This window comes from Thalassophryne amazonica, chromosome 14 (genome assembly GCF_902500255.1).
Source record: "Thalassophryne amazonica chromosome 14, fThaAma1.1, whole genome shotgun sequence".
Classification (NCBI taxonomy): domain Eukaryota; kingdom Metazoa; phylum Chordata; class Actinopteri; order Batrachoidiformes; family Batrachoididae; genus Thalassophryne; species Thalassophryne amazonica.
Window position 1 is genome coordinate 29,465,012 of NC_047116.1, and position 24,137 is coordinate 29,489,148.

General features: G+C 41.3%; 1 protein-coding gene across 1 annotated transcript in view; it reads right to left on the reverse strand.

Moving 5' to 3' along the window:
* Positions 1-22,051, reverse strand: part of LOC117524171 (Golgi reassembly-stacking protein 2-like) — a 33,955-nt gene extending 11,904 nt beyond the window's left edge. The window contains exons 1-4 of the mRNA XM_034185922.1: positions 22,039-22,051; positions 14,042-14,175; positions 6,683-6,763; positions 6,371-6,574 (exon numbers count right to left, since the gene is read on the reverse strand). Coding sequence (XP_034041813.1) covers positions 6,371-6,574; positions 6,683-6,763; positions 14,042-14,104 — 348 coding nt within the window. The 5' untranslated portion in view covers positions 14,105-14,175; positions 22,039-22,051. The remainder of the gene's footprint in view (positions 1-6,370; positions 6,575-6,682; positions 6,764-14,041; positions 14,176-22,038) is intronic.
* Positions 22,052-24,137: the final 2,086 nt, after the last annotated feature.

Below are 24,137 nucleotides of genomic sequence, written 5' to 3' on the forward strand. Positions count from 1 at the left end.
TTAAGCAATTTTAGTCATTTCCTCCACATCATTTATATTTTATATAATACACACTTATGAAGGCTCACAACACACTTTATCCATCCATCCATCCATTTTCTTCCACTTTATCCGGAGTCAGGTCGCGGGGGCAGCAGCTCAAGCAAAGCCGCCCAGACCTCCCGATCCACACACACCTCCCCCAGCTCCTCCGGGGGAAGGCGTTCCCAAGCCAGCCGAGAGATGCAGTCCCTCCAGCGTGTCCTGGGTCTTCCCCGGGGCCTCCTCCCAGTGGGAAGTGCCCGGAACACCTCTCCAGCGAGGCGTCCAGGGGGCATCCGGAAAAGATGCCCGAGCCACCTCAACTGACTCCTTTCGACGTGGAGGAGCAGCGGCTCGACTCCGAGCTTCTCCCGAGTGACCGAGCTCCTCACCCTATCTCTAAGGGAGTGTCCAGCCACCCTGCGGAGGAAACTCATCTCGGCCGCTTGTACTCGCGATCTCGTTCTTTCGGTCATGAGCCAAATCTCACGACCATAGGTGAGGATCGGAACGTAGCTAGATCGGTAAATCGAGAGCTCTGCCCCCCTACTCAGCTCTCTCTTCACCACGACGGTCCGATACAGCGACCGCATCACTGCAGATGCTGCACCGATCCGTCTATCGATCCCACGCTCCATCCGTCCCTCACTTGTGAACAAGACCCCGAGATACTTAAACTCCTCCACTTGAGGCAAGGACACTCCACCAACCTGAAGAGGGCAAAGCACCTTTTTCCGGTCGAGAACCATGGCCTCGGATTTGGAGGTGCTGATTTTCATCCTGGACGCTTCACACTCGGCTGCAAACCGCCCCAGTGCACGCTGAAGGTCCAGATTTGACGAAGCCAACAGAACCACATCGTCCTCAAATAGCAGAGACAAGATTCTGTGGTTCCCAAACCAGACCCCCTCTACACCCTGGCTGCACCTAGAAATGCTGTCCATAGAAATAATGAACAGAACCGGTGACAAAGGGCAGCCCTGGCGGAGGCCAACGTGCACTGGAAACAGGTTTGACTTACTACCGGCAATGCGAACCAAGCTCCTGCTGTGGTCGTACAGGGACCGGATAGCCCTTAGCAATGGACCCCGGACCCCGTACTCCCGGAGCACTCCCCACAGGGTGCCCTGAGGGACACGTTCGAATGCCTTCTCCAGATCCACGAAACACATGTGGACTGGTTGGGCAAACTCCCATGAACCCTCGAGCACCCGATGGAGCGTGTAGAGCTGGTCCAGTGTGCCGCGACCAGGATGAAAACCACACTGCTCCTCCTGAATCCGAGGTTCGACCATCGGTCGAATTCTCCTCTCTAGTACTCTGGAATAGACCTTACCGGGGAGGCTGAGGAGTGTGATCCCCCTATAGTTGGAACACACCCTCCGGTCCCCCTTCTTAAACAGAGGGACCACCACCCCAGTCTGCCAATCCAGAGGCACTGTCCCCGATCGCCACGCGATGTTGCAGAGGCGTGTCAGTCAAGACACGTGGCACCAGGACACCCTGAGCCGGAGGTCGATGATCGACTTTGTAGTCGTATCATCTGACCTTCGGCCACGTGTCTTGGACACTCGAGTGAAGAGAGGGGCAGAGCTGTCGACTGATCACCACCTGGTGGTGAGTTGGATCCGCTGGGAGGGTAGGAAGCCGGTCAGACCTGGCAGGCCCAAACATATCGTGAGAGTCTGCTGGGAATGACTGGCGGGACCCTCTGTCAGCGAGGTCTTTAACTCCCACCTCCGGGAGAGCTTCTCCCAGATCCCGGGGGAGGTTGGAGACATGGAGTCCGAGTGGACCATGTTCTCCACCTCCATTGTCGATGCGGCTGCTCGTAGCTGTGGTCGCAAGGTCTCTGGTGCCTGTCGCGGCGGCAATCCCCGAACCCGGTGGTGGACACCAGAAGTAAAGGATACCGTCAAGCTGAAGAAGGAGTCCTACTTATCTTTGTTGGTAGGTGGGACCCCAGAGGCAGCTGACAGGTACCGGCAGGCCAAGTGTGCCGTAGCCCGTGCGGTCGCAGAGGCAAAAACTCGGGTCTGGGAGGAGTTCGGGGAGGCTATGGAGGAGGACTATCGGTTGGCCTTGAAGAGATTCTGGCAAACTGTCCGACGCCTCAGGAGGCGGAAGCAGCTCTCCACCAGCACTGTTTACGGTGCGGGTGGGGAGCTGTTGACCCTGACTGGGTATGTTGTCGGGCGGTGGAAGGAGTACTTCGAGGATCTCCTCAATCCCATCGTCACGTCTTCCGAAGAGGAAGCAGAGACTGGGGACTTGGAGGCGAACTCATCCATTACCCAGGCCGAAGTCACCGAGGTGGTTAGAAAGCTCCTCGGTGGCAAGGCTCCTGGGGTGGATGAAATCCGTCCTGAGTACCTTAAGTCTCTGCCACCTTATCGTGGTGGGGGAGTTTGCGTACCCGGATGATCCTAGGAGCTATGTTGTCGGGGGCTTTGTGCTCCCTGTAGGGTCTCCCAAGGCAAACAGGTCCTAGGTGATGGGTCAGACTAAGGGCAGTTCAGAACCTCCATGACCAGTAAAAGATCAAGGACTGTGACGTCGCCCGGTATGGCGGAGCCGGGGTCCCACCCTGGAGCCAGGCCTGGGGTTGGGGCTCGCGCACGAGCGCCTGGCGGTCGGGCCTTAGCCCATGGGGCCCAGCCGGGCTCAGCCCGAAAGAGTGACGTGGGCCCGCCCTCCTGTGGGTTCACCACCTGCAGATGGGGTCATGGGGGTCGGGTGCAGAGAGGATTGGGTGGCGGTCGAGGGCGGGTGGCCTGGCGGCCCGGTCCATGCTCACAGCCCCTGGCTGTTGGGACATGGAATGTCACCTCGCTGGGGGGGAAGGAGCCTGAGCTTGTGCGGGAGGTTGAGAGATACCAACTAGCGATAGTCGAGCTCACCTCCACTCCACTGGGCTCTGGTACCCAACTCCTGGAGAGGGGCTGGACGCTTCATTTTTCTGGTGTCGCCCACGGGGAGAGGCGGAGAGCTGGGGTCGCACTGCTTATTGCTCCCCAGCTCAGTCGCCAAGTGTTGGAGTTCACTCCGGTGAATGAGAGGGTCGCGTCCCTACGCCTTCGGGTCGGGGACAGGTCTCTCACCGTTGTCTCGGCCTACGGGCTGAGCAGCAGTGCAGAGTACCCGACCTTCCTGGAGTCCCTGGGAGGGGTACTAGATAGCGCTCCGACTGGGGACTCCTGGGGGATTTCAACAACCACGTGGGCGGCGACAGTGAGACCTGGAGGGGGGTGATCGGGAAGCACAGCCTCCCCGAGCTGAACCCGAGTGGTGTTGGACTTCTGTGCTAGTCACAGTTTGTTCGTCACGAACACCATGTTCGAGCACAAGGGTGTCCATAAGTGCACAACACACTTTATTGTTTATTTATTTAACTATCTGGTAATCCTATGTCAGCTGGATGGTGCACCTGAACTCTGCACAAAACAGCATTTTCAGATCAGTTTAACCCAAGTTTAAGTCTGTGACTTCATGCTTGGTTTGTGCTCTGACATGCACTGTCAACTGTGGGACCTTATACAACCCCTGGCAAAAATTATGGAATCACCGGCCTTGGAGGATGTTCATTCAGTTGTTTAATTTTGTAGAAAAGAAGCAGATCACAGACATGACACAAAACTAAAGTCATTTCAAATGGCAACTTTCTGGCTTTAAGAAACACTATAAGAAATCAGGAAAAAAAATTGTGGCAGTCAGTAACGGTTACTTTTTTTAGACCAAGCAGAGGGAAAAAAATATGGAATCACTCAATTCTGAGGAAAAAATTATGGAATCATGAAAAACAAAAGAACGCTCCAACACATCACTAGTATTTTGTTGCACCACCTCTGGCTTTTATAACAGCTTGCAGTCTCTGAGGCATGGACTTAATGAGTGACAAACAGTACTATTCATCAATCTGGCTCCAACTTTCTCTGATTGCTGTTGCCAGATCAGCTTTGCAGGTTGGAGCCTTGTCATGGACCATTTTTTTCAACTTCCACCAAAGATTTTCAATTGGATTAAGATCCGGACTACTTGCAGGCCATGACATTGACCCTATGTGTCTTTTTGCAAGAAATGTTTTCACAGTTTTTGCTCTATGGCGAGATGCATTATCATCTTGAAAAATGATTTCATCATCCCCAAACATCCTTTCAATTGATGGGATAAGAAAAGTGTCCAAAATATCAACGTAAACTTGTGCATTTATTGATGATGTAATGACAGCCATCTCCCCAGTGCCTTTACCTGACATGCAGCCCCATATCATCAATGACTGTGGAAATTTACATGTTCTCTTCAGGCAGTCATCTTTATAAATCTCATTGGAACGGCACCAAACAAAAGTTCCAGCATCATCACCTTGCCCAATGCAGATTCGAGATTCATCACTGAATATGACTTTCATCCAGTCATCCACAGTCCACGATTGCTTTTCCTTAGCCCATTGTAACCTTGTTTTTTTCTGTTTAGGTGTTAATGATGGCTTTCGTTTAGCTTTTCTGTATGTAAATCCCATTTCCTTTAGGCAGTTTCTTACAGTTCGGTCACAGACGTTGACTCCAGTTTCCTCCCATTCGTTCCTCATTTGTTTTGTTGTGCATTTTCGATTTTTGAGACATACTGCTTTAAGTTTTCTGTCTTGACGCTTTGATGTCTTCCTTGGTCTACCAGTATGTTTGCCTTTAACAACCTTCCCATGTTGTTTGTATTTGGTCCAGAGTTTAGACACAGCTGACTGTGAACAACCAACATCTTTTGCAACATTGCGTGATGATTTACCCTCTTTTAAGAGTTTGATAATCCTCTTCTTTGTTTCAATTGACATCTCTCGTGTTGGAGCCATGATTCATGTCAGTCCACTTGGTGTAACAGCTCTCCAAGGTGTGATCACTCCTTTTTAGATGCAGACTAACGAGCAGATCTGATTTGATGCAGGTGTTAGTTTTGGGGATGAAAATTTACAGGGTGATTCCATAATTTTTTCCTCAGAATTGAGTGATTCCATATTTTTTTCCCTCTGCTTGGTCTAAAAACGTAACCGTTACTGACTGCCACAATTTTTTTCCTGATTTCTTATAGTGTTTCTTAAAGCCAGAAAGTTGCCATTTGAAATGACTTTAGTTTTGTGTCATGTCTGTGATCTGCTTTTTTTCTACAAAATTAAACAACTGAATGAACATCCTCCGAGGCCGGTGATTCCATAATTTTTGCCAGGGGTTGTACGTAGACAGGTATGTGTCTTTTCAAATCATGTCCAATCAACTGAATTTACTCCAGGTGCACTCCATTTAAGCTGTAGAAACATCAAGGATGATCAGTGGACACATAATGCACCTGAGCTCAATTTTGAGCTTCATGGCAAAGGCTGTGAATACTTGCATACATGTGATTTCTTAGTTTTTTTTTTATTTTTAATGAAGTTGCAAAAAAAAAAAAAAAAAAAAAAAAAAAAAAAAAAAAACCCTTTTCATGTTGTCATTATGGGATATTGTGTGTAGAATTTTGAGGGGGGGGATTTCATCCATTCTGGAATAAGGCTGTAACATACAAAATGTGGAAAAAGTGAAGCACTGTGAATACTTTCTGGATGCACTGTATTGTTGCTTTTATTGCATACTCTCCTCAGAAGTTGTGGATTCTGACAGAAGGGAAATAAGCTTTTGTTTTTTCAAATGCTACGGTTGTGCTGCCATTCAATTGAATGGGAAAGTGTGTCCAAACTGTTTACTTGTACTGTATAGCCAAGATATCTTTTTTTAATATTAAAATTCGTAATAAATCTCTTCAATATAACATAAATATTTCTAAGGCTAAACAATGGCATCCTTAAACACGTACCCCTGTTAGTATAACAACTAACATAATCAGTTATATAGCTCCAAGGTGGAGTGGAACAGGAGACAGATTTTCCAAAAACGATGATGTGGAAATTTCAGCTGCAGTTTGCCAGAAGGCAAATGGGAGACTGGAAAATATATCTGATGTTTTCTTGTATGAAAATCCATCTTTGTTCAATACCACCACGAAGCTGCGATTGGTGGCACAACAAATTTGCACCATCCACAGTCTCTCCAGTCACAGGCAAACAAAATCCCTATAAATGTTCATGTGTCCATCTCCTCCTGAGTTGGCTAAAGAAAAATGACTATAAAAGTGATAATTTAGTTATTATACTGCTTCATAGATGTCTACAAAGAGATATTTCAAGCTGAAATCTTAGGTATAGCTTCTTTCAACAGCCCCAAATCAAATGGGTTGGAATGAGATGGAAAATGAAAAAAAAAAAAAAAAAAAAAATTCCATATTGCTTCCCCATGCATATATACTTTTCCACGCGTCCACTCACCAAGACATGCCAAACATTTTCATTTGCGCCTTCAAAGCTGCAAAAGCGAATGCTGATACCCAGGAGCCCCGAGCCGCCCCACGTGCTGCTGGGTGTAACAGTCGTCTGCCTCACAGACAGCGTCTTGCTGTTGTACAGCTGCATCTTTGTAGGTCTGTCCGCATTTATCTTCAACACCTCTTTCAGAGTGTCATTATCTTTGTTCTATCAGACATCAGTACACTGTCAGTCATAATGCTCAAGGCCAAACAGACACTGCAGTAGATGTGAAGAAAGCAAGAACTCTGACAGGAGTCGTTTCAGTTAACTTACCAGACGAGTGCCAGAAATCGAAACAATGAAATCGAAGAAAGGTTCCAGTCCGGCATCGGAACCAGGGGAATTCTCTTGCACCTGTAAAACACCATCTGGACCATAAGTATACACAATCTAGACTGGCCATATTTCACCTGCTGTCCAATGTGATATATTTTGCTCATTCCTCGTATTTTGTCAATATCTCTTTTTCATATCTCAACACTAATCAGAGTATACAATGTGAGACAAATCCCAACATTCTTATAGGTCAATGAATCTGAGTGCATTAAGAGTCTCTCCTTAATAAAAAAAGAGAAGAAAATGATACTGAGCAATCCCGCTGGATATTGCCTAGTATGTAATGTTCATGCTTGTGTTTATTCGTTAGATTTTTTTAAGTCACTGCATAAAACAGAAAATGACTAGCAGGAAAGGTAAGACAAAGGCAAACAACCACCACAGGCTTTAACGTAACTGCACACACACCTTGTCTGAAGTGTGCAGAAGACACTGATTAAACTTGCAACATGCACAGGCTTTAACACGGAAACAATTGAGGTCAGTGTGCATGTGCTTATAAACTGTGGGGTGGAGCCTACCTGGAGAATGTAGAGCCATTGCAGGTGGAGTGTGCGTGCTGGGGGGAAAATGCGAATGAACTCAATTCAAACAAATAAACTTGATTTAATCTGAGAATAAAATCTTATCCAATACCTGCAAGGCTCTCAAATTTCATACTAGCCAGCTTCAACACAACCTAACAACAATGACTTGTCTAATGAGTCTTAAAACTCAGTTTGGACCAAATGTACATCATCATTTTCACAACAGTAAAACTTACTGTTTTACTTACTGTAACAGTAAAACTTCCTGCACTTGATACACGTATGTGCCTCCGTGTTGAGGACCCTAGCTGCTGGAGGCCAAGTGGATGACAAGGTTTCACACGGCTGAGGCAGAGAGATGGTTACTTTCAAGAAATGGGGATTTATCAGTTCTCTGCCTGGGTGGTTGTCATCCAGGACTGTTCTGTGGTGTGATGAATGCTGTGATTCGCATCAACGTGTGGCATTAGAGCATGTTCCCAGACTTTACTCGACCTGGGACTAACTGTGGGAATTAATTATATTTTGTGTACATACAGTTGTATGAAAAAGTTTGGGCACCCCTGATGATTTCCGTGATGTTCCTTTATAAATCACTGGTTGTTTGGATCAGCAGTTTCAGTTAAATATATCATATAGCAGACAAACAGTATATATTTGAGAAGTGAAATGAAGTTTATAGGATTTACAGAAAGTGTGCAATAATTTTTTAAACAAAATTAGGCAGGTGCATAAATTTGGGCACCCCAACAGAAAAAATATCAATATTTAATAGATCCTCCTATTACAGAAATAACAGCCACTTAACACAATAACACTTTCTATAGCTTCCAATAAGAGTCTGGATTCTGGCTGAAGGTATTTTGGACAATTCTTCTTTACAAAACATCTCAGGTTTGTTGGTTTCCGAGCATGGACAGCCCGCTTAAAATCACAACACAGATTTTCAATAATATTCAGGTCTGGGGACTGAGATGGCCATTCCAGAACGTTGTACTTGTTCCTCTGCATGAATGCCGTAGTAGATTTTGAGCAGTGTTTAAGGTTGTTGTCTTGTTGAAAGATCCAGCAACTTCAACTTTGTCACTGATTCATGAACATTGTTCTCAAGAATCTGCTGATATTGACTGGAATCCATGTGACCCTCAACTTTAACAAGACTCCCAATACCTGCACTGGCCACACAGCCCCACAGCAGGATGGAACCACCTCCAAATTTTACTGTAGGTAGCAAGTATTTTTCTTGGAATGCTGTGTAATTTTTCCGCCATGCATACTGCCTTTTGTTATATCCAAATAACTCAATTTTAGTTTCATCATTCCACAGCACCTTATTCCAAAATGAAGCTGACTTGTCTCAATGTGCTTTAGCATACCTCACTGACTCTGTTTGTGGCATGTATGGAGAAAAAGCTTCCTCTGCATTACAGCATCTCCTTGTGCAAAGTGCGCTGTATAGTTGAACGATGTGCAGAGACACTATCTGCAGCAAGATCATGTTGTAGGTCCTTGGAGCAGGTCTGTGGGTTGACTATGACTGTTCTCACCATCCTTTGCTTCACCTTATCTGAGATTTTTCTTGGCCTGCCACTTGCAGCAAGATCATGTTGTAGGTCCTTGGAGCAGGTCTGTGGGTTGACTATGACTGTTCTCACCATCCTTCGCTTCACCTTATCTGAGATTTTTCTTGGCCTGCCACTTTGGGCCTGCCACTAGTACTGTGCCTGTGGTCTTCCATTTCCTCACTATGCTCCTCACAGTGGGAACTGAGAGCTGAAATCTCTGAGTTGTTTAGAGGCTGCCATGTTGCCATTCATTAGAAGAGATGCAAAGAGGAGAAACATTTGTAAATGGCCAGCATAAATACCCTTTTTCATGATTGGATTCACCTGTGTAAGGAGATCAAGGGTCATTGAGCTTATCAAACCAGTTTTGTGTTCCAATAATTAGTGCTAAATATATTCAAATCAATAAAATGACAAGGGTGCCCAAATTTATCCACCTGCCTAATTTTGTTTTATTAATTATTGCACCCTTTCTGTAAATACTACAAACTTAATTTCACTTCTCAAATATCAGTTTGTTCATCTGCTATAATATCAAAATTCTGATTAATGTGAATATTTTAAGGTTTAATTCAGTAGTTTGTTTATCCCTTCTGTGGTAGTACACTTAATATCTTCAGACTGTGGACAAAACAAGATATTTGAAGTCATCATTTTGGGCTCTGAAAAACACTGATCAATATTTTTCCACCATTTTCAACTAAGACAATGACTGGATGTCTTTGGTACTAGGTATCTTTGGAGGATCCTTGGGTACCACTGGAATGACTTTGTATCAAAGAAACAGTTACTTAGAGAGACTAAGATGAGTATCACTTGCATTGTTGCATTCAGCTTCAACATTTTGAACATGTGGTGCATTGCTTTGTGTATGATCCAGTGCGCAGGTGACCGAATACTGAGGATCACAGAAGCTGAAACAGGCCAAGGGGACGCCCACATTTCATCTGACTGTGGCAGCTAGATTGTCATTTTATGGATGTGGGAATGAACCAGCTGACTGCCTCTGTGGTTGCCACGCAGGAACCAAGGCAATTTTGTGATGTCATGGATGTGACGAAGTGCAGCACTGGCACATGCTCCCAGACTTAACTTTCACCATTTTCTGACAATTTGTGGACCTGGTAACTAATCGATTAATTGGCTGATTATTTTATCGATTAATCCATGATGGAAAATAATTGTTAACTGCAGCCTCAGTGTACTGTGCATATCTGATGGCCAAGTCCAGGAAGGTAGGATCTTAGTTTTGATCTAGGACAGCTGCAGAGATTAGGAGCCTGAACACACCCCTGACAAACCCAAGAATTGCCTGCGAAGAAGTCAGAGACTGTCTCAACCAGACACAGCACATTACCAGTGCCTGTCCAGCTGTGATGCCCAGGAAGGATGTCCCATACAGTTGCCATCGTAACTGAGTGAAGTAGAAAGCCAACTCTGAGTTTTGTTGCAGGTCAGCCTGTGCTTACAGTTAGTTACAAAGTAGTTTTGACAAACTTTTGGTTGGCAACATGGGAAACATATGCTGTAAGTACCTCCCCGGTAAGGGCACAGTGATAAATTATGGGGCCATACTAGAAGACAAAATGGGTGAAATGGGGACTGATAATCACCAAATGGGGGTAAAATGTAACGAAATGGAGCAGAGTGAACCAGACTGACTCTAAATAATTACTTTTATTTAATTGTTTAGCTTTTGTTTTTTGCGAGATGCGCTCAGTACATGTCGTAGGGGTCGGTGCGCCATCTGGCGTTCGAGAGATGTAACTTTAGTCAACGGGTCAGTCTGCTCCATTTTGTTGTTTTACCCACATTTTGTTATTATCAGTCCCCATTTCATCCCATTTCACTAAAAAAAAATAATAAACGTACTTAACTGAATCATATTTGGAGTCAGTCTGCTCCATTTCGCTACATTTAACCCCCATTTTGTTATTATCGGTGCCCATTTCACTCCATTTTGCTTAAAAATAATTAAATAAAAGTAATTCATTGAATCATATTTGGAGTCAGTCTGGGTCCGTCTGCTCCATTTCGTTACGTTTTACCCACGTTTCGTTATTAGCAGTCCCCATTTCGCTTAAAACTAATGCATGAATGAATGATACATGATTTATTCAGACCAAAAAAAAAAGAAAAGAAAAGAAAAACAACATAATATGTACTCAACTTAAACATACAAGCTGCTATAAGCCAACAGCATTCAAATAACATATAGCACAATACTGTGACAACCTATATACGCGTATCTTGACCATACATACAGTTTAATCCAGTCCGAAAAGGAGTGGGGGGAAGTAAAAAAACGTATTTATTCCCACTCCCTTTTTCAACCACTTTAATCACGGCAACTTAAAGGACACAATCCTAATGTTACCGAACAATTTACACTTACAATCTAGTAGCACATAGCGCACAACTCATCTTTCTTCATAAGACACATATCTAGAGACCATCATTTCTTTATATTGATATTTAAACTGATTAATATTTGGGCATCGCTTGAGTTCCTCCGTCAGGTTATTCCATATTTTTAGAGACTTCATCAAATTTAGTTTTAAGTTGGATATTTGACAGATATTCGACAGACATTCACTCCGGTTAAAACTCTTCTTCGCTCTGGGTGCAGTGCGACTCTGAGCAAGCCACTCCAACATTTCAAGTGCACTCATATTGCAGACTTTACAGTAAACACACGGGGCTAGAAGATGGCTACGGCATGTACGGTAGCCATCATTTGAAATCTAATCAAATTTTTTATTAATTGTATATGTAAATAGTAGCATTTTAGCTCAATAGCTACCAGGTCATGGGATCAACTGACTCAAAATCAGTGTGGAATCATAGTGCTCCACTGGCTGCATGAAATACACCTCTTGTTTTTACATTTTAAATCTCAAAATATTTTAAATTAATTTTTACATATAAATATTAGCATTTTAACTCAATAGCTTTCAGGTCATGGGATCAATTGACTCAAAAACAGTGTGGAATCATAGTGCTCCACAGGCTGCATTAGATACACCCTTTGTTTTGACATTTTAAATCTCTAAATATTTTTTTATTAATTTTTTAACATATAAATATTAGCATTTTAGCTCAATAGTTTGCAGATCATGTGATCAGCTGACTCAAAATCAGTGTGGGATACTCCACTGGCTGCATTAGATACACCCCTTGTTTTTGCATTTTAAATCTCTAAATATGTTTTATGAACTTCTATATGTAAATATTAGCATTTTAGCTCAATAGCTTCCAGGTCATGTGATCAATTGACTCAAAATCCATGTGGAATCATAGTACTGTATTGGCTGCATGATATACACCTCTTGTTTTTACATTTGAAATCTAATCAAATTTATTAATTTTTATATATTTTTTATATATTTATATATATTTTTTTATATTAGCATTTTAGCTCAACAGCTTCCAGGTCATGGGATCAATTGACTCAAAATCAGTGTGGAATCATAGTACTCCACTGGCTGCATGAGATACACCTCTTGTTTTTACATTTGAAATCTATTCATATTTTTTTTTATTAATTTTAAATATTAGCACTTTAGCTCAACAGCTTCTCAATAGCTTTAAACACAATATCTCTGGTTTGAATATCCCACATTTTTATTTTGAAAACAGGAAGTCTGTACACGCCGTAGCTGTCTTCTATCCCTGTGTGTTTAGTGTAAATTCTACAATACAGATGCACTTGAAATGTTGGAATGGCTTGCTCAGAGGCGCACTGCACCCGGAGCAAAGAAGAGCTTTAACCAGAGCGACTGTCTGTCGAATATCCAACTTAAAACTAACTTCACTGCGGTATTTTAGGACCACAAATAGAGACACAGAAACTTTCCTGGTCGTCTGAGCACCAGCAATTTTAAAAATATAATACAATATATAATAATACAAGCCCCTTAGATTATATTTTCCCTCTCTCGCCGTGAAAAATTCTTGAATTCTAAAGGGCAGTTGCTTATTTTTCACTTTATACATTAATTAAACAATCTTAAACGCAATCATTTTGTGGAGTTTTAATATTTTATTTTATCCCCATTTCATTATTATCAGTCCCCCATTTCATCCCATTTCGCAAATAAAAAAATATATATATAAATAACTTAATAAATAAATAATAATACTAGTTTAAGATCTCCTTATTTCACATTCATGATAGTAGCTCAATATTGGTGATTTTCATTATTGAAAATTGGCATATTTTACCAGTCACTATTTTCAGGGGTGGACTGATCGAAGATTTTGCAGACATGACACTGACAGAGAAAAACAGGATAAACACACGTGCCGACGTGGACTTCTGTATTTTCATTTTGTGCCGATGTGGACTTCTGTATTTTCCTTTTTAATCTGTCTTGAATTTGTAGGTTTTGGAAATCACAAATCTAAGAGATTATTTCTGTTTAACATGGCATTTTGAATGTTTTATCATCTTAGCTACACAAAAGGCCACCACTAAAGGTCAAATAAAAAACTAAGTTGTTTATAACCCCCGCCCTACACAGAAAATTACAAGACTGCAAAAATGATTTCCACCATGCCCGAAATTAGTTCCACTGTGTGGCGAAAAGCGCCGGTGGAAATAATCTTCACCACAAGGTGGAAATAATTTCAGGCACAGCTATGCCACATTTTTGAGTTGCTTTTAGCATCAGGGAATCCCTCCACTAGTAGGTGATTTTCTGTTCCAATTCAAATGACTTTATGGCACCCAAAACAGCATTTAAAGATGGAAAAATTAGAACCAACACTCAATACCGAGGGCGCCGCCATGTTGAAAAACCCTCTACGATGATGTCATCTGAACTAGCCAATCAGTGAGGAGATCCACAAAATATCTATTGCCTAATAATAATAAATGTACTTAATTGAATCATATTTGGAGTCAGCCTGCTCCATTTCGATACGTTTAACCCCGTTCCGTTGTTATCAATCTCTATTTCGCTCAATTTTGCTTAAAAATAGTTAAATAAAAGTAATCAATTGAATCATATTTGGAGTCAGTCTGGATCAGTGTGCTCCATTTCGCTACTTTTTACCCCCATTTCGTGATTATTAGGCTCCATTTCTTATTTTAGGTTAGCCGTAAATGGTGTACTGCAAGGCAAACATCTGCTTGCGCCCCTCGCTGTGCTGCTAAACAGCTAATCTGCGTTTAGCAGCTGTTGCGCATAAAAAGTTCTTACTCTGAGGACGTGGTACCCCTCAGTTCCTCCACCGGGTATCTGGATGCTCTGAGCTCCTCCCATGTGTCCCCAAATATACGCTCAGAAGACGGATCTTTTCCAGTTCATTGCTCGAGCAGCCAACTTGGTATCAGCTTGTGTACTTCCTCAACATATGACGTCATTTCCAGATTTCTCAACACTGGATTGGGCACCACTCCGCACGTACGGTTGACGTCAATAATCCGCCATGTTGTCTCACCCAAGAGCAAACTTGAACGTTGTCTCCTTGAAATAATTAGGAACTAATTAGGGTCTTTTAAAGTGTGAGTATGACCAAACCGGATTTTGAATGTTACTTGTTTTTCTAAAATTATAAAATATATTCTCATGGGTTAATGTAAGTCTGTATTAATCATTGATTTTTAGTTAGCTAACTATTACATGGCTGTTACACAAAGTTAAAGCTTTACACACCAGGATTATTTTATATATTATTTTGTCCTTTGTGGACATTTAGAACAGATTATATTATTTTATGATGTTATTTTATTTTTTCACTCAGTGCTCTGGCTTTTGTATGTTATGTGGTTATTTTTGATAAGCTGAACTTCGCGGTAATAAAGTTCATCTTATTATTTTATTATTTTATTTTATTTTTCAATGTGTTCTGGCTTTTGTTCATTGTGTGGTTATTTTTGGTGTTCATCGATGATGACAATTGAAAAGAGACAGAAAGACACCAGTATTAAATTATTTGCAGTTTTTATCCTTTCTAAGCGTTGAGGGAGCTGTGAGGGAGAAAAAAAGATTTAAGGTCAAGGTCAAATTTTTAATCCAGTAGTTATATGGACAAAATAATGAAACTGGATATTAGGAGAAGTTGGTCACAGATATTTATTGACATTGTTTTTTGGACAACTTAACCTATTGATAATCTTCAGGTGTTGTACTTCCAATGAATGAATGAATAAATAAACTAGTCTGTTTTAAAAACACAAATATTTTAGCTTATACAACGAAGAAACCTCATACCTTCCAGCTGGAGACCCAGATGACATCACTATTTGTTGTCTTGTAAAATGACAAGACACATCATGACATAAATTATGTTGGTTTAATTATGACAATAAAAGAACAATAACCATAATTATTATCTGGCTACAACTCCAATTCCAGTGACGTTGGGACATTGTGTGAAATGTAAATAAAAACAGAATACAATGATTTGCAAATCCTCTTCAACCTATATTCAATTGAATACACCACAAAGACAAGATATTTAATGTTCAAACTGATAAACTTTATTGTTTTTGTGCAAATATTTGCTCATTTTAAAATGGATACCTGCAACACATTTCAAAAAAGCTGGGACAGTGGTATGTTTACCACTGTGTTACATCACCTTTCCTTCTAACAACACTCAATAAGCATTTGGGAACTGAGGACACTAATTGTGAGTGTCATGACTGGGTATAAAACGAGCATCCCCAAAAGGCTCAGCCATTCACAAGCAAAGATGGTGCAAGGATCACCACTTTGTGAACAACTGTGTGAAAAAAATAGTCCAACAGTTTAAGAACAATGTTTTCAATGTTCAATTGCAAGGAATTTAGGGATTCCATCATCTACAGTCATAATATAATCAGAAGATTCAGAGAATCTGGAGAACTTTCTACATGTAAGCGGCAAGGACGAAAAGCAACACTCATCTCACATTTCACTATCCTCAGCCAAGTCCTCTAACTCTTGGGGCATTACAAGGCATTCCCAACCAGCATGGTAGGTATAATCTCTATAATAATCATTGTAATAATAACATCTTAACTTCTTATCTTGGAATAAGTGGGTATAGAAAATTAATGAATGAATATAATTTCATACCGACTGTGTGACAATTTCATGTCGATGCTGATCATTGTGTTATTATGGGAGGAGACAACATGTTTGAAATCTCTCATGAATCACAAAATACACTTTATTAGCTGAAGAGGAGACACAATAAGAGATATATTTAATTATATGATAGCAAAGTAAGTCCCTTTGGCTGCTCCCTTGTTTTGCACTCGGGGTCGCCACAGCAAATCCAAGGTGGAACTGCATGTTGAATTGGCACAGGTTTTATGCCAGATGCCCTTCCTGACACAACTCCACATTACATGGAGAAATGTGGCAGGGGTGGGATTTGAACCCGGAGCCTTCTGAACTGAAACCAAGCGCATTAACCTCTCATTTTAATTTAAGAAAATAGGAGCAGAATCATGTTTGGGAAGTGAAGGTCGATGCAGTCACAGGTGCACACCAATCCATGTCACACGATCCTGTGGGTAACAAAGACAAAAAAGTTACTCAGACATTTATCAAGTTGTCTGTTTCATTGTTTATGAGACAAATGTGACAACTGTGTCAGTTATTTCATAATGATTCACTTTAAATGACAGAGTGCAACAGACTGAAACAAGAAACACATCAGATTTTGCACAGTGTGGAAAACTGCAGTTATACTGTGTTTTGTGGGGAATAAATAGGGATGGGAGAATAAATTTTCTCAAAATCAACTTGATAATATGATTTGAGCAGGTTTTGTGGAGACTGACTGAAAAAATGAGTAATGCAGAGAACTGACAAACTGGACCCGTATTATTATTATTATTATTATTATTATTATTATTATTATTATTATTAGTAGTAGTAGTAGTAGTAGTAGTAGTAGTAGTAGTAGTAGTAGTAGTAGTAGTAGTAGTAGTAGTAGTAGTAGTATTTTCTTTTATTACTACTTCTGTTTTGTCATTTGATTCTTAAATGGACCTCAATGGAAATAAGTGTTTTCACCTTCTTGTGTCATGCATGTATTTTTAACATATTTACAATTATATTCTGTACTTACAAAGGACTTACTAAATAAACTCTTGTACTTATGCAGGCTTTTAATATATAGATATTCAACATGTGGACGACGTACATTCAAACATTTTCAAGCTGTGTAACAATTCATAATTCTCACGATTACACGTCTTCATCCAGTTCAGATAAACTGATTGGTTGATTTACTGTTCATTCATGACTAGGAGGGCATTTCTGTTTTTATTTCTCCTTTCCCTGACAACCAATCACAGCTCTTAGAGGACTGCATCATATCTAGCAACGGGATCAACCCCACCTCCTCACAAAGACAGGAGTTTCTGTCCCCTCTTTGCTCAGACTTGCTCTCAGACACCTGCTGGCTCACTCTTAGGCTACGATTCTTTGCTGGGAAACTTTAGGCTAAGTTAAGAGCTCTTTGAGAGAGCTTTGAGATGCTTTGTGGATATGGGCCCTGGTTTTTAGGGAGAACACTTACTTTTTCGCTTCTTCTTTCTTGGCTGATGCTGCTCAACGTCCAGTCTCCGCTTCTGTGCTTTTTTTGGAGTGTCTTGTGGCTCCCTGGGACTGACGTCTGCAGCTGTTGTAGGTGCAGGGAGATGATGAGCAGAGTCACCAGCTCTCTTCTTCTGCTGAGTGAGCAGGCTGCTGTGGAGGATCTCTTCGGTGGACGGCCTCAGAAAGTCCTAGAAAGAGAGACATTTTTTTCTTATGAGGAATTTGATGTAACAACACATCACAGATAAGTCAGAACAATACTTTTAATGGGGGGAAACTTGAATTTTTAAAGCCGCATGAGTTCTCCAGATCTCAAAGGTCACCTTGATCACATGTCGCAGGTTAAACTAAACCAGATCAGTGCACGCTACTAAAGTGCACAGATTTTAATATGGATCTCGCCAAGATGTTGACTGAATGACGACGTCTTTGATTCAGCCACATAATAAGCCTTTTCACAATCTGGAAATGCGCCTGTGTGACCAGGTTGGTTCAAAGGTCAAGAGGTGTAAAAACGTAAACAGACGCTCAGTCCGTCAGTGCAGCATCAGTCAATAAACTATCTAAATCCATAATAAGCATAATTTTACAGATGCTTATAAGAAAGAATGAAAATGCAACTGTTGAGATTATCCCAAACACTTTCTCCATCCCAAGAAGCACATAAGAAAAGCTGTTGGAGAAAATTCCTCTGTGCTTCCGAAGCAATTAGAGATGGTTTTATAAGCCAACCTCTGAGTGCAAATGATTAATCCACGACAAAATAATTATTTATATAACGCAGTGTCCAGTAGCACACAGCGCGGCATCCAACAGGTTGCGTTGGCCCAGCGATTGTGTGGCAGTGTGCAGGTTAAATGAGTCGAGTCATGGCGCCTCTTATCATCCAGCCAGCCGGACTTGAGTTCAGATATCGGGTCGGGGAATGATTTGCCTTCATCTTCTTTTAAATGGGCAGCGTAATCTGTCACCTTGCTCCACTGTGATACAAATCAGTGTGTTTTATCCCACCCGTGTTCATTATTAATTGATCCAAATCACAGACACATGTGCCTATAAGCCTATAATAAATGACACAGAACATGCAGGGAAATGGATTAGGCAGTTACATCACGATTATTTAATAGAGACACCATTCAACTGCCATTCACCAACCAGATCCATCATTAATTTTATTTTATTCTTCACAAATCATTTATTTCACACTCTCGGAAATAGAAACGTAATGTGCAAGATTTATAGAGGTCCGCAAAGCAAAGGCGTGATCAGCTGATTCTATGTTTACGAACAGACTGTCTGGCTCGGCAGTGGATGGAGTCAGGCAAAACCTGAACTTTCAGTTTGTGTGCAGCATAACCTTCAGTTTTTCCTTCCTTGGACACCAATACTACATTTTCACAAAACATCTCTCAATGAATCAACACTCCAACGGGAAAAATAAAGTCTCTGTCATTCTCACTGCTCGCACAGTCAGTCATGATGCCTTGAGACTGCAGTTTACACCTCTTGCTCTTTGACCTCGTGCGTCATACCCGGAAGCGTGTGTGACTGTGAAAAGGCTTATTGCGATGAGCTTCCTTTATGGAATGAGAATGTCTGAATTTCTTCCCAACCACAAGCATTTACAGTTAGTCTATGAGCCAGTCATCACTTTTGACCTAATTGGTACCACATAAGGTGAAGAAACAACTCTTAGAATCCAGTTTCAGTGTACCATGTCTTACACAAAACAGCTAGGGGTCAATGAAGAATTACACAGAGGTCAAAATGTAAAAATGCTTTAATCATGTTGAAAACTATACTACATTATTTGTCTGATCATATTGATTCCAGAAAGGTATGGTTTGGACTATCTGTCTGAAGCAAGTTATTGGTTGAAATAAAAGGATTAATAAATGAAATAGTTCTGTGTTGAAAAGTAAAATCAAACAAGGTCGATGTCCATTGGATTCTATGATATGTGACATATGTTACCCTGTAACATAATAACTAAGCAAGATGGTGCACATGATGCAAACTATTGCTTTTTAAAACCCTGTTAACCAAAAAAATAATTTGCATCATTTCTTACTGAAACTGGAGCAACTTTAACTTTTGACCCCTGTACAAACCAAAATTGACCTTTGTCGCTATTTGTGCTGTTCTTACCCCATAACTCCAGAACATTCAGTCATAGATACTGCAAACTATACCTTTTTGGAATCATTATGATCAGACAAATAATGTAGTATAGTTTTTAACAAGATCAGAGTATTTTTACATTTTGACCTCTGTGTCATTCTTCATTGACCCCTAACTGGCTATAACTACCACCCTGGGATTGTTATACATTTTTGTGTAGGCCATGGTACACTGAGGCTGGATTCTAAGTGTTGTTTCATCTCCTTAAGTGGTACCGAAAACCTGCTTGGCCCATGGACTAAGTTTGATGAATCAGCATTTGAACCCCTCATCAAATCCATGAGATCAAGATAGAACATGCTGTTGCAGCAGTGTATCTTACCAATACTTGCAGCATGTCTCCAATCAGGGAGTTCAGCTCGTCTGAATACTGGGATGGAATTCTTTTGACCTTCCCGCGGTTGACTCTCTTGATAAGACGTTTTCCTCCTTTACCAGCAAACAGAGGCCTGAAGAGGAGAAATTCAACAAAAAAGTATTCCATTTTGCTGGAAACAAATTTGATACAATCATCTTAGTTATGAGTTTCAATACTTACTTTAAAGCACACAGCTCATAAAGGAGACATCCCAGTGCCCAGATATCAGACTTTTCATGATAGAAAGTATTGTTGAGTTTTTCCTGTAAAAACAAAGGGAAGAAGTTTATATTCTGCATTTATGACATGACAATTTGTGTTGTTATGCTTCATAGACTTTTGTCATTTTGGAAAGCGTAATCCCAGAAATTAGGAGCACTCAGCCTGACCTCTTGGCCAGACCTCACTAACTCGAGTGGGGAAAGAACCTGAAGCAAGAGTCCCAGTGTTGCTGGATTATGCTTTATTATGGATTAATATGACCCTCAGCAAGCTTTTCTTTCTTCAATCATCACCTCCATTTCAAAGGTAAGCTGTACAATTTCATCTTTTTCCGACTTCGTTTTGTAGATTTGCAGTCTGTGTCTGATTTAACAGGTACACATCCAGGCTGTATATATAGTAGGTCTGAGTCTCAGCATGGTGTGAAAAAATAAATGGTTGGGCTTCAAATCACGGAAATGACTCTGGTCACGCTTTCCTCAAATCGGCGAGTGTCAGCATGTTGAACTTTAATTTGTACCTCTGTTACTTTGCATGTCCAGACTACTCTGGGTTTTTAATGTAAATACATTGCAATTAGATGGGATATTTTTTCTTTATATATTTTAGAGTTATACAAACTCTGATATATACAGTGTTTATTGCATGGAAAACAATACAAAAACTTTGGGACTTTTTTGTCTGGTGACTGCAAATATCCGGTTTATATGATGGTGGTTTAGGTGAGTTTTACTGTACATGGGACTGAACAATAAATTTACCTCGCAAAACTTTGATGATGAAGTCGCATCCATCCCACGTGGCTGACTTTATTTTCCCAAATTTTTCTTCTGTTTGGATCTGAAGGAAATCTGTACATCTTGAAGCCCTTGTTGTGTCCATTTGTGCCTCCAAATGCACAATTTTCAGCGAATAAGAAAAAAAGATGGATTTCCATGCAGACAGATTAACAGTGAACACTATGTTGGCCCCAAGATGGCACCACGAGTCATGAGACCATTTTTTAATAGTTTTTTTTTTTACTCGTCATGTTGGTACTCTTTCAATTAGGGGACTCAACCTGAAGCTTCCCCGTAGCTCATCAAACCAGTCTCTTGGCAGTTCATGGTGGCAAAAAGTACAGGCCGTTTTTTCGTGATGGGGCACGATTTCATTTTGTGACGGGGCATGAAATGTGGGGTGACAGTGGGGTATGGGGGGGTTATGGTTAGGTTTAGGGGAGGGAGGGCATTAACGCTATGGTAGAGTTAAGAGAAGGGGGGATTATAAATGGCAAAATGAAAAAAAAAAGTGTCACAAAAATGGGGCACTATCATGACAGGGGTGTGAAAAAAAACCCGTGATGGTACAGAAACGACTGCTGTTACTGAGGACGATCTCTTTGTACTCTGCACTGACCCATATTGTAAATCTCTGAAATTTCTCCTGACAAGAAGGTACTTCAAAAAGAAACGAACAAGAAACTGGACTTACTGGACACATGTAGAGAGGCGTCCCAGACTGTATTTTCAAGTACTCGTTCCTATTGGAGAGGATGTCCGCCAGTCCAAAATCACCCAGCTTCACGTTTAAATTGGAGTCGACAAAAACGTTAGCTGGCTTAATGTCCTGATGGAGAATGACACTGCCATCGGGGCGTCTGTGGCAGTGTTCCAGGGCTGAGGTGAGCTGTCTCAAAACCTGACGAATGAATTTCTCAGGGAGGAGAAGACTGTTGGGATGAACAGACAACCAGTTAATACAACAGAGATTTCTACAAAGCACAGACATAAAACTACATGCAGAAATACTGCAAAGTGAAGACGAATTAAGGATGATGTTTTTACCTTTTTTTGATGCAGCGCTTGATGGCGTGGGCCAGATCACCACCCTCACAATACTCCATCACAACGTAAACCTTCTTCTTCTTTATGAAGTGATCAACATACTTTACTATATTTGGGTGGTCGAGCTCCTTCAGGAGGCTGATTTCCTGGATGAGCCTGTCCTTGAGATGCTCGCTCATGTTCTTGGTGTCCACCACCTTCCATGCCAGGATCTGCACATACCAATGGGCTTCATTAAAAACAAATCTTAAATACATAGAATTCAATACAAGCATACGCGTCAGTTCCCACAATCAACTATTTTATTGTTAATTTATTGTTAATTTTGATGAAAGATTAAACTTTAGTATAAAATATTAGAAAGGGAAAATCTTTTCATAGCTTCCATATGTTTACAGGTGACCACATCGGGCATGATGTACTCAAGGTTTGAGTGTTTACAAATGTGTGCAAACTCCATACCACCTGCAAACAAACATGTGCAACCTGATCTACTCACATTGCACACTAAAGATTTCATTTTTCAAATGTACAAAATAGCATGTAATGTCCATTTAATAGATTTGCCTTAATGTATGCAATTTGGGTTGTGTCTACGCAAGTGTGCCAAATACTTGTAGAAGAACATGCAAACCGCCACATTCATTCATTTTCTATACCTGCTTTCTCCAATCAAGGAACACAGAATAGAAAACACCATCATTAAACATTTATATAAAGTGGCATTTTTACAACTCATTCTCACAGCAGTCCGTGAAGGCATCACGAAAAGTAAATTAATATATTAGTTTGTTATACCCTCATGAAAATGGGGCGCTTCTCGTGACAGGGGCACGAACAAAAAAAATGCTTGAAACCACACATTCTGGGCCTGATGTACTAAAGGTTTATGTCTTTAAAAACTTGTGCAAACTGCAGTTCAGGTTGTCTTTCCTGTATATTAGATCTGGACAAAGAGGTGCTTTGCACCTGTGTCCAGTAACTTTACTTATGTGCTGATTTCATCGCATTTTGTTTATTTAACCAAGTTAGTTCCACTGAGATCAAGATCATTTTTTTTTTTTTTTTTTACAAGGGAGACCTGGACAGTTTTTAAAGTGTCCATCTGATACGTCGGCCGCTATTGGCTATCACGCCACGCTCTGTGATGGGCTGTGGCGTGACGGCCGAAAAGTTGGTTCCACTCCTCCAGAGACTTTGGTACCAGTGCTACGTTGTAAACAAAGGCTGCAGCCAATCAGAGAGCGGCGTGTCGACTCCTTTGCATTGGCTGGAGGAATGGAACCAACTTATCCACCTAACCTGCATGTCTTTGGGGCTGAAACAGCAGCTCAGCACCGTGAACAGCTCCACCTCCAATAAAACGTCCCAAAATCAACATGATCACTCAAGTTTGACCATAAACATTTTCACACTTTTATGTGAAGATAGTGTGATCTGTATTAAGACTAGAAAAAACAGTATTTTAACAGTTTTCTAATATTTGTCACAGATATGTTTCAGTTGAAAACCGTTAGTGAAAGCCCTTAGTAGAAAATCATTATATTTACTTAGATTAACTTACTTTTCCATCAGACTTTCTCCGAATTTTCTGGCATGTTCCAAAAGCACCTGATCCAACTGTAGACAACACTTTAAAGTCTTTGACTGAAGACATCCTGTGACTCTGACCAGAAGTTCTGACTTGCTTGTTGCTCTGTCCTGAAGTTGTGACCAGCTCTTTGCTCTGTCCTGAAGTTGTGACCAGTTCTTTGCTCTGTCCTGAAGTTGTGACCAGCTCTTTGCTCTGTCCTGAAGTTGTGACCAGCTCTTTGCTCTGATCAGAAGTTGTGACCAGCTCTTTGCTCTGATCAGAAGTTGTGACCAGCTCTTTGCTCTGATCAGAAGTTGTGACCAGCTCTTTGCTCTGTCCTGAAGTTGTGACCAGCTCTTTGCTCTGATCAGAAGTTGTGACCAGCTCTTTGCTCTGTCCTGAAGTTGTGACCAGCTCTTTGCTCTGATCAGAAGTTGTGACCAGCTCTTTGCTCTGATCAGAAGTTGTGACCAGCTCTTTGCTCTGTCCTGAAGTTGTGACCAGCTCTTTGCTCTGTCCTGAAGTTGTGACCAGCTCTTTGCTCTGATCAGAAGTTGTGACCAGCTCTTTGCTCTGATCAGAAGTTGTGACCAGCTC